The sequence below is a fragment of the Ruditapes philippinarum genome, unplaced genomic scaffold (assembly GCF_026571515.1).
Source record: "Ruditapes philippinarum isolate M1 unplaced genomic scaffold, ASM2657151v2 ctg96_1_1_1_1, whole genome shotgun sequence".
Taxonomy (NCBI): domain Eukaryota; kingdom Metazoa; phylum Mollusca; class Bivalvia; order Venerida; family Veneridae; genus Ruditapes; species Ruditapes philippinarum.
The window spans coordinates 43833-59951 of record NW_026861771.1 but is presented as its reverse complement, the minus strand read 5'-3'; the positions used below and the strand labels follow the sequence as shown (position 1 = coordinate 59951).

General features: G+C 33.8%; 1 protein-coding gene across 1 annotated transcript; it reads left to right on the top strand.

Annotated features, from left to right (window-relative positions):
- The first annotated feature begins 9739 nt into the window (after positions 1-9739).
- Positions 9740-14244, top strand: LOC132716779 (uncharacterized). The gene is made up of 4 exons (XM_060700115.1): positions 9740-10430; positions 11509-11575; positions 12115-12162; positions 12559-14244. The coding sequence occupies exons 1-4, from the start codon at positions 9870-9872 to the stop codon at positions 12963-12965; spliced, it is 1083 nt and encodes a 360-aa protein (XP_060556098.1). The 5' UTR covers positions 9740-9869; the 3' UTR covers positions 12966-14244.
- The last annotated feature ends 1875 nt before the right edge of the window (positions 14245-16119 follow it).

Genomic DNA, 16119 nt, shown 5'->3' with positions numbered 1-16119 from the left:
AAATGGCTGTTTTCATTGAAAGGTCTCCCGTTGCTATAAAACTATAAAAACTGCTTCAATACTAATCAAACTTGGCACAAATGTTGACTGGACCATAGCCTTTGTAACCGCATACTCAATCCTAAATTTCATGTTACCATGGCAACGAGTGGACATCTCAAAATTGACAAAAATCACTATTTTGCGTTGATTTTTTTTTATCAAAACTGACACCAAAGTGCTGCAACTTCTCAATGGATTGAGATAAGGTCAAAGGCTTTTCAGCGTTTGTTACATGTAACCTCTTAAGGTCGACCTGGGGCTATTTTTAGCCTCTCGCAAGTCCAAAGATTTCTTGGAGATGAGGGGACTCAGCCCCCCTTCAAACCCCCCAAACAGAAGGGGGCACATCCCCCTTCTGGCAACCCCCTGATGTATCTTTTGGATGGGGTGGGGGGGCGCGCCGAAAAAGTGGTCAATTTTTTAAACAACAGTTATCAAACAAAAACAAGTGTTTGGGGGCCTAAATAAGGCATTTTTCACCATTTGAGAAAGCAAAAAAGGAGGGGGGGTGAAAAAGGCGTAGAAAGGCGTATATATCTGGTAATGGGTTAACAGAAAATGGTGAAAAAAAAACGAAATTACCCAAAAACGCGTTTTTCCATGTTAAAACATGGCCTCACATATAATTTTGAAGAAAAATTGCTGTTTTGTAGATTTTTTGATTTTTTTTCATTAATGCGGTATGTGCATCGAAAAAAAGCTTATTAGCAACATGCAGTTACAATACAAAAAGTTATGATTTAGTACCACAAAATTTCACTATAAATAGAGAAATGAACATGAAAAACTTCATTTTTCTATATTCATGCATGTGTGCTTGATCTGTTGTGTCTGTCAGTTACATGCATACAATACTATATGTATCTTAAGTTTAGCAGCGCACTCCCTTTTTAAGACATAACGCCGATTGCATATTACAGCAAGTAACTTCTGTAAGTGGATATTCATTTGCTAGCATATGCCATTATTTTCTCGAGTTAATAATGTTCATCGCTTTATGACAAATAAAGGCTGAAATTTACTTAATCGGCGCAGATTATAAATTATTAAATTGATGTAATAAAGGGCAGACTATTAACCTCGCAACTGGCATCAGTGTATCATAAAACCATGTATGTTAATGTAAAATGGAAAGATAATATTATTGACAGTTCAAATATTTTCCTATATTATCAAGTTCTTGAAAAACACGGCAACGTGGATTCATTTCTTTAAATTTTCATGTTTGTAATAGCGTTGTAGTTTGCCTTTGAATTACATTTACTATGCTAAACTATTAACAACAGTTCTAACATCACGTGCTCCCATTTAACTATATATTTTTTCATTCATTTTAGTTGTAACCATGACAACTTATAAAGATGAACCTTTCGATGATTCATATCACAAGATGAAAATAAATTCTGTATTTACAGGAAAAAAACTAGAATTTTTTTATTTGTTATATTCTTTTTCAATTTTTGACCTTTCAATTCATATGAACAGATCAAGCACACATGCATGAATATAGAAAAATGAAGTTTTTCATGTTCATTTCTCTATTTATAGTGAAATTTTGTGGTACTAAATCATCACTTTTTGTATTGTAACTGCATGTTGCTAAAAAGCTGTTTTCGATGCACACACCGCATTAATAACTTTTCTATCTTGAGAAAATATTAGAAATGATAGTTTAACGTCTCAATTCCGACTAAATGGACGCAAAGAAAAGAGGAATTGATAATCGATTGAACTTGATTTTCTGTCAGAATGTTAGCCACTTTCGTGGTATTTCTGCCATCGACGGCAGCATTTATAATATGTATCTGCCTACAACGGCAGCATTTTTTCTTCGACCGGACAAGATTGAGCGTCTGTAAAACTTTCAAGAAAAGACTCACGGGGTAGATATTTGGCTTGCGTGACCCCAATGGATGAACGTCTATATTGATAACAGGAAATCCTGCCATTTACTTAAAACTTGAGATATTTTGAACAGAAAACAGACATTTTCACGGATTTTTTCCAAGGCTTTCACTTTTAACCTGCTCAAAATAGTCTTAAAACAAGAAAAAACGAGTCCAAAATTACCTTACAGTATCTCCATTCAATGGACAATAGTTTTATAGCAATGATATGGGCCGTTTTTGTGTAATATAATTAAACCAACCAAATTTATAACCTACCTGTACCGATCGGTAATTTTCAGATATCTGCCATCACTGCAGTGATCTGCCATCACTGCCGCCGGTAATTATACGGTGTGATAATGGAATCCTCTCTATGGTCATTCACAATGTACCTCTGCTCAGGCATGTACAGAAGTTATCATATCCTTGCGAAAGTGAAAGCAACTAGTACTAGTAAACTGCTTGACAGCCTGTCCAGGAACGATGCGGTGGCTGAACTGTGCTCTGGTAAATTCAATGTGGTCCGGAGTGAAAACTGCCACCACCACTTACACCACCACTAAGTATACCTTACATTATGGGTAAAACTGTTCATACCCTTTAAAGCAAGCTATTCAACTACCATCTAGCTTTGTTTGAACCTCCTCCGTGGTCGAGGGGTTAGAGTCGATGACTTTTAATCCAGTTACCTCTCTGGCGTGGGTTCGATCCCCGGGAGATGCTTTGGTAGTTTAGCGCGGAAGAAGGTAGTCTAGTACTGGTGTAACTCTCCAGGAACGATGGTTAGGAAACTACCCGCCTATATGACTGAAATTTTGTTGGGAAAAGGCGTAAAATGAAACAAACAAACAAAAACAAACAAAGCTTTTGTTTGATCATTTATGAAAAGCAGCCGTACACATTCCCATCTAAATCAAATTTCTAAGATTTCTGTGTAACAATTGAAAAACAGAACTTGTTATGTCATGTGAGGTGGTTCTAAAACAAGTATAATCAAAACCGAAACTAAATCGAATCCAAGAGACGGGGGTAAATCATTTCAGATGAAAGTATTGTGAAATATTTACGATTTGTACAAACATTGAAACTTCCACGCATGTTTATTTATTCAAATTATAATGGGCTCCATAAAACTACTATACGGGATGCTTTATGAAAAGATTTGCGAGTTCATGCCAGAAAATGCGCTAAATCCTGTAAATATTATAGTATTCAAGAACGATTTTAATCTGTACATAGATTTTAAGAACTTATATTATTGTATGTACAATGTACAAATTGACCTAAAATAAATTATTTGAGAGAAATACTTACAGGTTTACGATTAAGTACAACATTATACAATGTACATGTACAGAATAAGGATTGGACACGTTAAATCAATAGAAATAAGGTTAGGAAGACAATAATAAATAATATCAAGGGGACTCCCCTACGGCTTTTTGACATGATGGATTCGGGAATAGTTTTTTTTAGGAAATTATATCATGGTTTCGGAAATAGTTTTTTGTTTGACAGATTTATACCATTATTTTGATAAAGAGCTTTATAATAACTTCATTTCAGATCGTTTTTTCCATTTTTATTGTGCGAAATGAACTAAAATGGAAATGTCATTCAAATAGGGCTGAGAATCGAATTAAAGTCTATTTTCAATTTAATTCTTGAGTATATCAACAACTTTACTTTATTATCTTTATTATATTTTCCCCAATTTTAAGTGTGCTCTAATTGATCTTTGTAACTTCTTAAAATTCTTAAGTTTTTTGACATAGTGGAGTTCCTGTCACGAAAGAAAATACATCACGTTACCTTAGTTTGATTAAACAACTTTGCTTTGTGAACAAGATCACAAAGGGTATGTTTAAAGGCACAGACTATAATATGGCGTTCAATGTTGTGGAGTTGTATGTCTTAGGAACGCCTCGAATTGTTAACACAAAGATACAAATTCGTCCGTGGCCGAGTGGTTAAGGTCGTTTACTTCAAACCACTTGCCCCCAACCGCTGTGGGTTCGAATCCCGACAGCAGTGTTTATTCTAGGAGGGGCGATGGGGGAATTCACCCATATTTTTGAGAATTCACCCCTATTTTTTGAGAGGAAGGGGTAACATTTCACATAGACAAAGAAGGAAAAAGATCAACAAATTTTCGATAAAAATCCCCCTTGTTTTTCGAATCCTAGAATAAAAACTGTGACAGGGACTTTGGATTCTTTCATGTGAAGAAGCTATCCAGCTAGCTTACGGAACGTTAGTGGTTATACTCAGGTGCCCGTTCGTGCCTGAAATAATACGCGGAAGGGTACCTGAGATCTTCCTCCACCAGTGAAGCTGGAACGTCGCCATATGACCTATACTGTGTCGGTGTGACTTAAAACCAAAACAAACAAACAAATTCGTCTAGAATCTTCAACAAAGTCATTATTAATAATGATGAAAAACTTTTTGTACTGCCCGAAGGGTGATATACATTTATAGTGATATAGGGCATTAAGTCGCCATCTCACCAGTTCTTCCATCCGTACGTCACACTCTTGTCCCTAAAAAAGAAGTGCAGTAATCTACATTACTTTTGAATTATCTCCCTTTATGGCCGTAGGAATTTGATTGAAACTTAACTCAACGAGAGAAAACCTGGATATTTTTTTAATAATCTCCCTTGATGAAACATAAGAATATTGATTGCCCCGAGTATAACTTCTAAACTGTTAGTGATATAATTTCAATTAAACTTCACACATTTATACAGACAAATCAAGAATAAAATTTAAAAAATAATTAGCATCCGTTATAATATGTAATGATTACAAAAGCCATAATTCTACCTGGAATATTTGTAATTATTTCCCTTTCATGTTGCTTAAAATTGACTTGTGTCTTGGCATTTAATTTTGGTACGGACACACCCTTCAGGGTCTTCTGACTTTAGGTATAGTAAGGGGTTACTTGGGTCAAGGTCGATCAAGGTCACTTTTCATTGAACAGGTTATGTTCATTGACTGATGTTTCTTATTTTTGGTAGATACCTGGAGTGGTCTTTTAACCTTTGATGGAGGTCAAGGTAACCGTTATTAAAAATAGATTATAGTATACTTTTGCTTATACTGACATTATTCACTGACATGTCATGACATATCTTCGGTGGCCTTTTGTCGTTGTGTGTGGAAGAAGGTACTTCGGTCAAGGTTAGGAGATTGATAAAAATACGTTTAAAACATTAACTCGTGCAGCCTTGGATTGACCTCTGTTTTTCCTTTCTTTTTGGGGTGGGGGGGGGGGGTTTGGTTAAGGTCAATGGCGCTAAGAACTTTGCTCGAAATACCTTTATATAGTGACAGCTGACAAATGTGCATGTTATAATTATAATAGTAATAATAATGACGATGATGAGATGATGATGAAGATGATAATAAAAATAATAATAATAATAATAATAATAATAATAATAATAATAATAATAATAATAATAACTTATCTTTTCTTTATTTTCTTTTTTTACAGAAAACAGTTAGGTTTCTATACATAGCCTTTGAGCAAGGACCGTGTCCGAGCTACCATGTTACGAGGGCTTCATATTCGCAACGCAAAGACGTAAACGCATTTAGAACGTGGGTTACGAACACACGACCACCGCTCCATGTGTTACGTATGAATGAGAATAGATTTTATTTTAACTCAGTATATAGGCTAAAAAAGGCATTAAGTAGTTATCTTTTTTTCCCCTCTTAAATGAGAAATAATTGTCCCCGTGTGCATGCAGGAACGCATGCAGGAGTGTGCAAATAACGTCGGAATTGTGCATAGGTAGGCCGAAAAGAGTACCATGGAAAGTAAATGTATTTTTATTGTATATCAAATTGAAAGAAACGAATAAGCGCATAAGTTACTGAGATATTATATTGTAAACCTCATCAAAATATTTTCATTACTGTTTATTTTTCAAGATTATTCGTGAAAATGACGTCTTTCGTGTTTCGTCGATATCTGAGATACAGTAGCGAATACATTATTTTATTGTCTTTAGATGTTTGGTGTATCTGAGACATTTGCCAAACTACTCATGTCATATAACACTTAAATTAATAAATAAAATGTGACTGAGACTTTTCGGAAATGTGTGTTAACCTAATTAAAAGTCTTATCTCTGAATCTTACTTTACGTGTTACACGACACTAGAATTGTTTGATTTTAATAACCTGTCAATTCCTTATACGGTCAATGCACAGAATATATTAATATTTCGATAAATGTTCGGTCAAGTCCGTAAGATGTGAACTGTTATAGCTCAATACGGTAAAGTACGGGTGTATAATTTCTAAATATCTTACGTGTTGTAAAATCTAGACAGAGTGTTTCCATTTTTTTTATTCATAACTATTTTCAACATTTTTGAAGTTATGGTTGTTTTTTCTGTTTTTAATATGTTTTGCACTTTTTGTAAATACTACACTTTTGTATATAGCATTGTTTAATAATTAATAAAATTGAATTTAATTCGGATTAAAACCAATAAATGTCATTTCAGTGCCGTAAAATACAATACAAAACGTGACAATTCAGTGTTTTAGTTGTTTCATATCCGTGTAGACAATTTTGAAAGCGCTTGACCATTTTCATTAAAATATGCAGAAAAATAAAGAATAAGTCTAAAAGAATGTCAAAAGAAAGGATCGAAAGTTGGACCTCTCATGCATTTGGTAATCACTTAACGGACTGTGCTATTGCGGATGTTACGAAAACCTACATTAAGCTAGTGGGAGTTTTCCAAACGTTAGAGATATTCTCCATATTAATTCTCGTAAAAACGGACAAAACCGAAGTGGGATCGAATATTTAAATGAGTACTATAATGTATTCATAATTGACAGGTCAATAAAATCAGACCATAAGTTGGCAAATGTCTAAGGTATACCGAGTATGAAGAAAATAAAGTTTTAAATGCGTTAATGTACTTAGTTATTAATTTCGACGAACCACAAGTCGCCTTCAAAATGATAGACAGGTCGTGATACTCACGAAAAAGTAAGTTTTACATATTCCAGGGAAAATATTTAATGCTGTTAAAGAACAGTGTCATAGCAGCCGTATATTTTGGTACGTATTACCATTACTCGTTTTTTGGCCATAGCATTGTGCAGATTCAGCGTTCCTTTTGCGTTATTTGTACATTACTGCATTTCACTGCATTTCTAGATATACTCGGTGATTTTAGTTTAATATGTTTTCCACCGATAAGCAATGTTAATTTGTATTTATGTTATTTGACAGCGAACAGTTGTGTATGTATAAATATAATCGAGTCAAAGAAATTTTAAAATCTCATAAGACTTTCTGCCCACAACCATATTGTCATGGGTCTTAAAAATGTCACCCACAGCTTAACTTAAACATCTATTTATAAACAATAATTCCATCATCCCACAAAGTATAAATTGGTTTTTTACAGCTATATGATACATATCATCAGTGCAATGACATGTATACTGTAATAAAATTTGATTTCTTTACGCTCATACTTTGTCACGGTAAAATACAAAATCACTAAGGAATACATGTACAGTCATGTGTGTATACTTGTGACAAGTCGGAACGTTAAACGCATCATTATACTAGCGCGAATAACGTAAACCGAAAATAAAACTAAATCTATTTTAAGCTTTTTGTGAAGCTATGAATTGTATAATTACCTGTATCTAGTGATGTGTACCACCTGTAAAATATTAAAATCGTCGTATACATTGTACTTTACATGAATAATGAATAATAATGACATGACTTTATATTGCTTGATCCATTTCTTAAAGATGATTATACATTTAATTAGGATAATCGGTAAACTTTGTAATACCCATACCCAATAAAAGCAAAAACAAAAAAAAAACAAAAAACAACAACAACAAAAAAACCCATCAACAACAAAAAATCAACAACAACAGAAAAAGCAACAACAACTAAAACACACATAAACACTCAATTCACTAATCTTAACCATTACCACAATAAAAGTCTTAAATGGACATGTTCTTTTTTTTTAATCTGGGCAGTTCAGAAAATCTAACAATATGAATTGTACTGATGTTACACCGGTAGACGGTAGCCTGGTAGCGATCAGCAGAGACCATCGTCGGCCAACCCGGAAGTGCCGGCTGATCTTGGTCTGCACTGGTCGCATGTGTATATTTATTTATCTGTTGCTGCTCCGGGTGTGATGATCTTAAGACAACTCAGTTTGATTATCATAGATATTGAAGGGAAGCGGTATACCCTAGTGATCGATTACATGCCTATCCTTCAATTGAAAAATAAAAAATACACAAAACAGCAATTTTTCACCAAAATTTGGTGAAAGACCACGTGTTAACATTGAAAAACTAGATTTTGGATAATTCTAAGGTTTTTCATCATTTTTTGTTAATTAAAAAATAAAAAATGACACAAAACAACAATTTTTCACCAAAATTTGGTGAAAGGCCACATGTTAACATGAAAAAACTAGATTTTGGGTAATTCCAAAGTTTTACATCATTTTTTGTTAACATAGCAACCCTGGGATTTTTTGCTCGAGCCTTATAATGGCCATCATGTAAATGTGTTTCCTTATTGTTAAACCATCAAAGGTACTCGAGAGTGATTTGAATTATCTTGCATATTTCGCCACAGTTGAGTTGAAACATGGTCGATATAAGAAAACAAATTGATATATACAAATCATTGTCAACTTTAAAAGCTGTACCTTGGTACAACAAATTATGTCCCGATGAAAGTATTAATGACTTTAAATAGAGAAACGCATTACGTACTCTAAAACTGTAGATCATTTAGGAGCATATTTCGTATACTATCTTATATTCAATATGTTTTTGAAAATTACCCTTTTAAAGCATTAGGTAATTGATATGATCATATTCCGTGGCATGTTTACGCCAGAAGATTGGCTTGATAGAAAATTCGATCTCACGCTATCAAAACTTTTAGATTTTAACAGTCTTTCAGATAAGACTTTTAAACACTGAGGTCCTGTGGAATAGTTTTATCCCTTAAACGTAAAAGAATCAGTGGTCCCTTTCTGGAATGGAAAATTCCCGTATTAGTTACCCTGTCCTTAACATTGATATAAGGCAAATATCACATGAATCTTTGATATCCGATATCTAATATTTTTAGGCATTTCATACACAAAACATCACTTTTATATAGATTGACCGTTCCTTATACAATCTATAACGAAGCTTTAAACATTTTGCTAAAGATACGTTTTGACCCTTTTGGTTATGAAACATGTACATTTTTTTGGAACTTGTTTATAAGTACATTGTAGTAGATTACATAATTGTAGAGGATTTATGCACCTTTTAATATCTGCAGAAGCACACGAGGCAAGTCACGAGGATCAATACGTTAAATACGTACATTGTCCTCCGTTTGTATGATTACCTCCATGCACAGCTTTATGCAATATTTTTATTCAGTCTTTACGTATATTTCTTTACGAAATAAAACTTTACTAGTACTGTTAAAATATATGTTATGTTAAAAGATTATTCGAAGAGCAGACGATAGATGGAGATGACAAGCATATGTATCGTTAGATGATTAAATGGATTGTTTCTCGGTATTTTTAAATTATCAGATTAAGTGTAATGTAATATAATATTTGTAACCTAAATTTTTACAGGTAAATTTACTTAACGCTAGATTAACTAGGTCTCGCCTAAAAATCATTGAATTATCGGAAAGCTGGATTTTCCCATATCTAAAAATAGCGCCAGCGCACATTGCATATAGAGTGTCGTCTGCTTGAGACCAATCGTATTTCGCAGGCAACACAGTGAACCGCAAACATTTCATTTCTTAAATTCCGGTATAGAAACAGTTACAATAGTGTAATAAACTATTCATTTAATTCGCTAATAAGTCAGCTTGAAACCAAAGTCATGGATGTAAGTGACGTTGGAATGGACAGTACAAATCGTGAAACGATGAATGAAAACAAAGGAACTGTGAAGCAGTGTCCACTGAGATCTATTTCGGTTGATGCAAACACAAAATTCGATCTGTATAAAACAAAATATTCCTACGAAAGACAAAACAGTATAAATAACTCAAAGGATTATAATACTTTGAAAGACAGAAAAAACATAGATCAACTGGATTTCAAATCAAACATCGTAGACATATTTACTGAAGAAGCAACGGAAGACAAAGTTAAAGACAGTCTTGTAGGATCAACATACCATGTTAGTGAAATAGATCTTGGGACTTCAGCGTCGCAAAAACTTTTAAACAAAGAAGTAAATTTGACAATGGAGACCGAAATGACAGATTCCGTTTTTATTGGTAAGGGGACTGATGTAACGGATGAGGAGTACCCCGAGAAGCCAGCTGGATATGAAAGACAGAACAGCCGACATAGAATATGCCTATACAGAATGACTATACTCTGTGTAGTGATGTTTTTGTGTTCTCTTGGACTGCTACTTTTCGTATTCTTGAAGGTATTTTTTATTTTATTACTTAGCTGATTTAATTAATCTAAACCTGCAAATCTTTCCCGTCAGTCTGACCCAGCATTCAATCTGAATAAAATCAGCTCCTAATTAACGCTACCCATAAGGAACTAATGTAGATCTGAACTTTAGTCATTGACCCAGCATTATAATTTAATTGCCGCCTCGTTAAGTATCTTAAAAGTTTCGTTCCTAACACTCATTGACACACTGTCCGTTTTCAGAAAGTCTCCAGATAAAAATTTTAATGTCGCGACTGATAAAACATTTGAATGCAGTCTACTTAAGTTAAATTTACTAGATGCGTATAGCTCAATGCATTGTATTTCATATCATGTCTACGGGAGTTTATTTCAAAACTGGGAGTTGACTTTATATCTTGAGTAATTAACGGTACTCGGGGAGGGGGAGTTGGGTTGACGGTGCCTTGCGGTTAAAATCGTCCATGAAAAGGCTCTATCAAACCGGGTTGCAACATATTATTTATTCAGTTTACTAATTTACTTCCTTTTTCATGGACTTCTAGGAAAGACACTTCAGTTTCAGTTTCGGTGTTTCAATTGTTGACCCTACCTTGATTTGAGACAGTTCTCTCATTCTTAAACAGCAAGATTGTTATCGATAAGAATTACGACTTTTTTACATTATATTATATTTGTTCTTTAGCCGAGTATTGATTTGTTAACAGTGTACCTAACTCGTGACTGTCACAGTTAGATATTTTGATATATACATGATCTTCTTTCTGTTTTAAAAGAAACACTTAATATTTTTGTGCTATTGTACTACAAATGTACTTCTTATTGATTAAACAAAGTGATCAATAATTGACCAATCACTACCAGGCAAAAGCTCGGATGAATTCGGACATACTTTACGTATACTAGTAAATATTTGGAAAAAAAGAAGATAAAATATATCACTAACTTGATGGTTTTTTTAAATATCGTTGCCTATTTTATCTTGGTAGGCGAAGGAAAACGGCGTTATATTTCTGAATGTCGGACCAAACAACGTTCATGTAAATATAGTACATGTGTAAGGGCGTACTTTTTGTCTATTTCAGATGCCAAATGATATTATAGAGGAGGAACAGGCACTTGAGAGCAGCATGGCAATTATGTCTCATCACAGTAAGTTACCTAAACAACACAGTATATGATATTTATGTATGAAAAGGTTACCCCTGTCCCAACTGCGTTACCAAGCATGTTACCAAGCATATGATCGTCACCGGAAATTGTTTTTGTTTTGTTTTGTTTGACGGCACACCAACACAATTAAGGTCATATATGTCACCGAAACAGTAAAGATGATTTTGACTAACCTCGCGTGTTACAAACTTAAAGCAACATCAGGGGCCAAAACCACCTCAGCTGCTGGAGCTAAGAGATGCATAGACTCCAGAAATTCGAACCCATTTAGTCGCCTCTTACGATCACACTGTCTAAACGATGGCTGCAATTATGATGTCTCATCCCTTATAGGCACTGGGCCATTTAATTTCTTGTGTGTTATTTATCGCCTCCAAATTTCATTAAAAAACCAAACAAATATTTATTTAAATTGTAATTTATGACGCCACCTATCTAGAAGATATTTGAAACTGTTTTACAGTAACACTATTATTATCAAAGCAAATCTGAAAATTCTTTGTGTTTTTTTCCCCCAGATGTTAATGTTGCTGGAAGTTTCAAGATAAATCAAACACATCTACGTGGTAAGTTTAAATTCTTACATTTTTTATATTTTCTTACGACATTAAATCAGATTTCTACTAACAAAAAAAGAAAGCACATATAACAAAAATGTAATTCGTGGCCCGAAATAAGTTTCTAACTGTTAAAAAATGTATTTGAATGATTTAAAGGTCATTATGCCCGAATAATTCTCTTATTTATATTTCTCAATAGCTTTTTTAAATATATTTTAAATAGAAGTGAAATAACCACTTTGTTAACATTTAGCTACCTCTACTTTCTACATTTAAAAACTCTGGCTTGGCCTGTATGATGAAGTAAAAAAAATATCCGTCTGTGAAGGGATAATATGCCCTTTAGTTATTATTTAAAGGAAATACCGGGATCTCTTTTAATGTTTATTTATATTATTTCAGATTTCCATCGAGTATTATGGCTCAAAGATGAAGACAGCGAAATTGTTCCAAGCACCGTAAACGACTGTCTTCAAATTCCATACGCCGGGAAATACCTTGTCTTTTCCCGCTTTACTTTCAACATTCTTCCGAGTGTTGAAACACTTTCCATAACACACATTTTTCAGTTAAAGACAAGCGATGGTAAACTGAAAGATGGCGGCTTCAAACGCAAATATGTTAGTGTTTTAGAGAATAAATTACGAACAAACGACGAGGTAAAGGCAAACAGAGAATTAAGAAAGCCAAGTGTATTTATTGAGTTCTTTAACTTGGATGCTCATGACCAGGTGTGCGCAAATGTATCAAACACAAATCTTCTGTATCAATCCACTATGGACAATGATATTAATATTATTCGAGTATAGCCTAGTTTTGTGTATGTGTCTGTATGTGTGTTTTTGGGGATTTTTTTTCACGATTTTGCGTATTTAAAAAATGCATTTTTGATTATCTAAAATTGTATGTTTTGCATGAAATTTGCGTATTCGAAAAAATGTATTTTTGATTACCATTCGAAAATCTAAAATTGTATGTTTTGCATGAAATTTGCGTATTTGAAAAAAAAATGTATTTTTGACAACATTCCAGAAATCTAGAATTGTATTAATAAAACGATGACTACCTCACGTAACGTGTAATTTGAGTGTGTAAATCCTTGTCTAAGATTAGATTGCCTTTATAAATGCTTTATAACGTTTATAGTGTTTAGGCTTAAACCTGCTGTCCATTACCACCCTTATAGATCCAGGCCTTGTAGTCTGACCAGGCTCTATACTTTTGGCTGAATAATCTAAAATTTTCATCCTGATCACCCAAACGTTTTATAATACATGTACATATAACTGACCCAAACTGTTCCAAAATGGAAGCTGGACATGTCCAGTACACAAAATCAGTAGGTTAACGATTTATTCTGTCTACAAGCAAGTTACCATTCATCACAGACCGACTTGAAAATGGTGGTAGAACATTAATTGTCTCGGCGTGTATTTGCATAGAATACTGTCACTGGTACCGATACTAGCATACTCTTGGAGGCACCCATGACCGAAGGATTAAAGTCTTTCACTTTAAATCACATGTCCATTGCCGCTTAGGGTTCAAATCCCTTGAGGGACTTTTGATTCTTCAATGTGATGAATCTGTCCGGCTGGCTAACGGAACGTCGGTGGTTCTTCTCACGTGCCTGCTCGTGCCTGAAATAATGCACGGACTTCCTCCACAAGTAATATTTGAAAGTTGTCATATGCACTTTGCAGAGTTAGTGCGACTTAAAATCAAAGAAACAAGAAAAAAAGCGTGCTTTAAGATTTAATTCAATATGGAAGAAATTTTTTATCTATTTCAAACAGTGTTGTGCAGATAATTTTCTGTTGTCAAATACGAGATAACTTGAAAATCATTATATCGAGAGCCATATAGTTTCACTGCTTCTGCTAGACCACTTCGCCATTTAAATGCGAAGGGCACCAAACATAATTATACAAATTTATTGTACTAGGGTATGACAGATTTAATTTTTACGTATGTAGTTATAAATAGATAGTTTTCAAAACCAAAATTACCTACTTTAAATAAGGTTGGTCATTTTTCTGTAGTTTCATTGTGCTTTATATATATATAATAAAGTTTGTTTAATCTGAACACAGTTTCTCTTTTATTGTTTAAATTTCCGTACTAATGTGGGCACATCAAGGGTTAGTAAAAATTTATATCGTTGGATATTAAGCGTAGTCGGAATACTGTGCGTTATTCTAAAAAAACAAAATATGACGTGTCACTGCTTAAAGATACAATGTCCTTTGAACTTTCGTTTTTCTTCTGATAGTCGCTGGCAAAATGACTTCTCATTAAATTTGTTCTATGACAAATTAAGTAGACAATTCTTTTAAAAGTGCGACCTCTAGTTTTAAAGTGTTTTCTGTCATTTGACCGGTTGTACTAGTTTTAGACATATATTTTAAAAACCATCCAGAAACGTCACTAGCTATAGAGTACTTTTACAGGATATCTTTTTATTTCGTCTGAAATGGTGATCTAGATTTAGATCCATAGATAACCAATGCTCGGGTCGTGGATTATATTATTGTGAGAAAATTCTGAAAATTCAATAAAACATATATCATCTTTAACGTGCTACCAGTCCCAAAGTGTGTCATATTTTTCTGGTCCGTCGGGATAATCGATTCCAGCCCTTTTAAGTGTTGAATATTGAGTACTGCTCTAACAGGTGCTAGCTAGGGGGCGTGAGAGATGTTGCATTTTGTCATAATCATCTCATGCACAGACTTAACAAAACCGAGTCTGCGATTTGCATGTAATTTTGTTGTGGTTAATGTTCCGAGGGATCACCATCTTCCTGGTTTTCTTCATACATGTTTATGTAACATGTATATAAATTGACAAACAATTAGTTAATTACCCATTCTTTTTTTTATTAATAGTGTATTTAAAGACCACTTTAAAGGAATTCCATTGGTTGACCAATATATACATACATGTACATACAAAAAAAAAAAAAAAAAAAAAAATAAACCTTAAAAATATCTATATTTTTCCTGTTCGGTCGCAACTTTTCGGCCAATTCCGTCAGTCTTCGGATAAGAACAAGTCATAATGTGACAAAATGAATATTTGATGTTACTTGGGGAGTGGGAAAAATAAAAATTCCTAGGTAAATTTGAGCTTCCGTTGATTATTTCATTCGCACAAATCGTATAAAATATCATTTGAGCCGCGTCATGACCAAACCAACATAATGGTTTTGCGACCAGCATGGATCCAGTATCCATGCTGTTCGCTTACAAATCCTATTACAAGTAGTTTAACTGATAGCGAGCAGGCGCAGGCTGGTCTGGATCCATGGTGGTCGCAAACCCGCTATGTTGGTTTTGTCGTGACGCGGCTCATTTAATCAATGGAATTTTTATGATGTAATAAACGATGGTGTTTACTATTTATAAGCAAATTGTGTCTTCTCAACCATACCATACATTGACAATTTGACAGTTCAAACTAGAAGTAAGCCTGAAATTGTAATTTTGTAAGTCACGGCGGGCAACGGAGCTCTAAAACTGTAAAGAAGTTTTTTGTTATTTTTTTTAACATGTAATGTACAAAATGAAGCAAACTAACAATTTTGCACGCAGTGTATACGAGTACTTTGACCAGTTAAAAAGTACATGCACATAAAAGTACATATGAGAAAAAAACTCCTTTTATCTTCAGTTCCCGGAATCTTCTTAAAAATGTCATTATGATATTTACTGACACACCAATTCTAAGAACTGAGATGAGTTTGATTTATTTTAATCACAAAGATGGTTTACAGACTTAAATCTTTTCATCTTGTTGACCCTTGTATTGTTTTGTTGCTTTATTTAACACAATATGTTGAAAGCGCGTATGAAATGATTCATAATTGGTCTAAAAACATTTTCTGAACCCGTCAATGTAAAGATTCATAATTGGTCTAAAAGAGTTTTCTGAACCAATCGTAAGTAACTGTAAGTTAACTTT

Bases quoted from the DNA above. Each gene is read 5' to 3' on its own strand.
- LOC132716779 (XM_060700115.1), top strand. From the start codon at position 9,870: ATGGATGTAAGTGACGTTGGAATGGACAGTACAAATCGTGAAACGATG. The intron at 11,576-12,114 runs GTAAGTTACCTA...TTTTTCCCCCAG, and splicing joins GGCAATTATGTCTCATCACA to ATGTTAATGTTGCTGGAAGT. The intron at 12,163-12,558 runs GTAAGTTTAAAT...ATATTATTTCAG, and splicing joins AAATCAAACACATCTACGTG to ATTTCCATCGAGTATTATGG.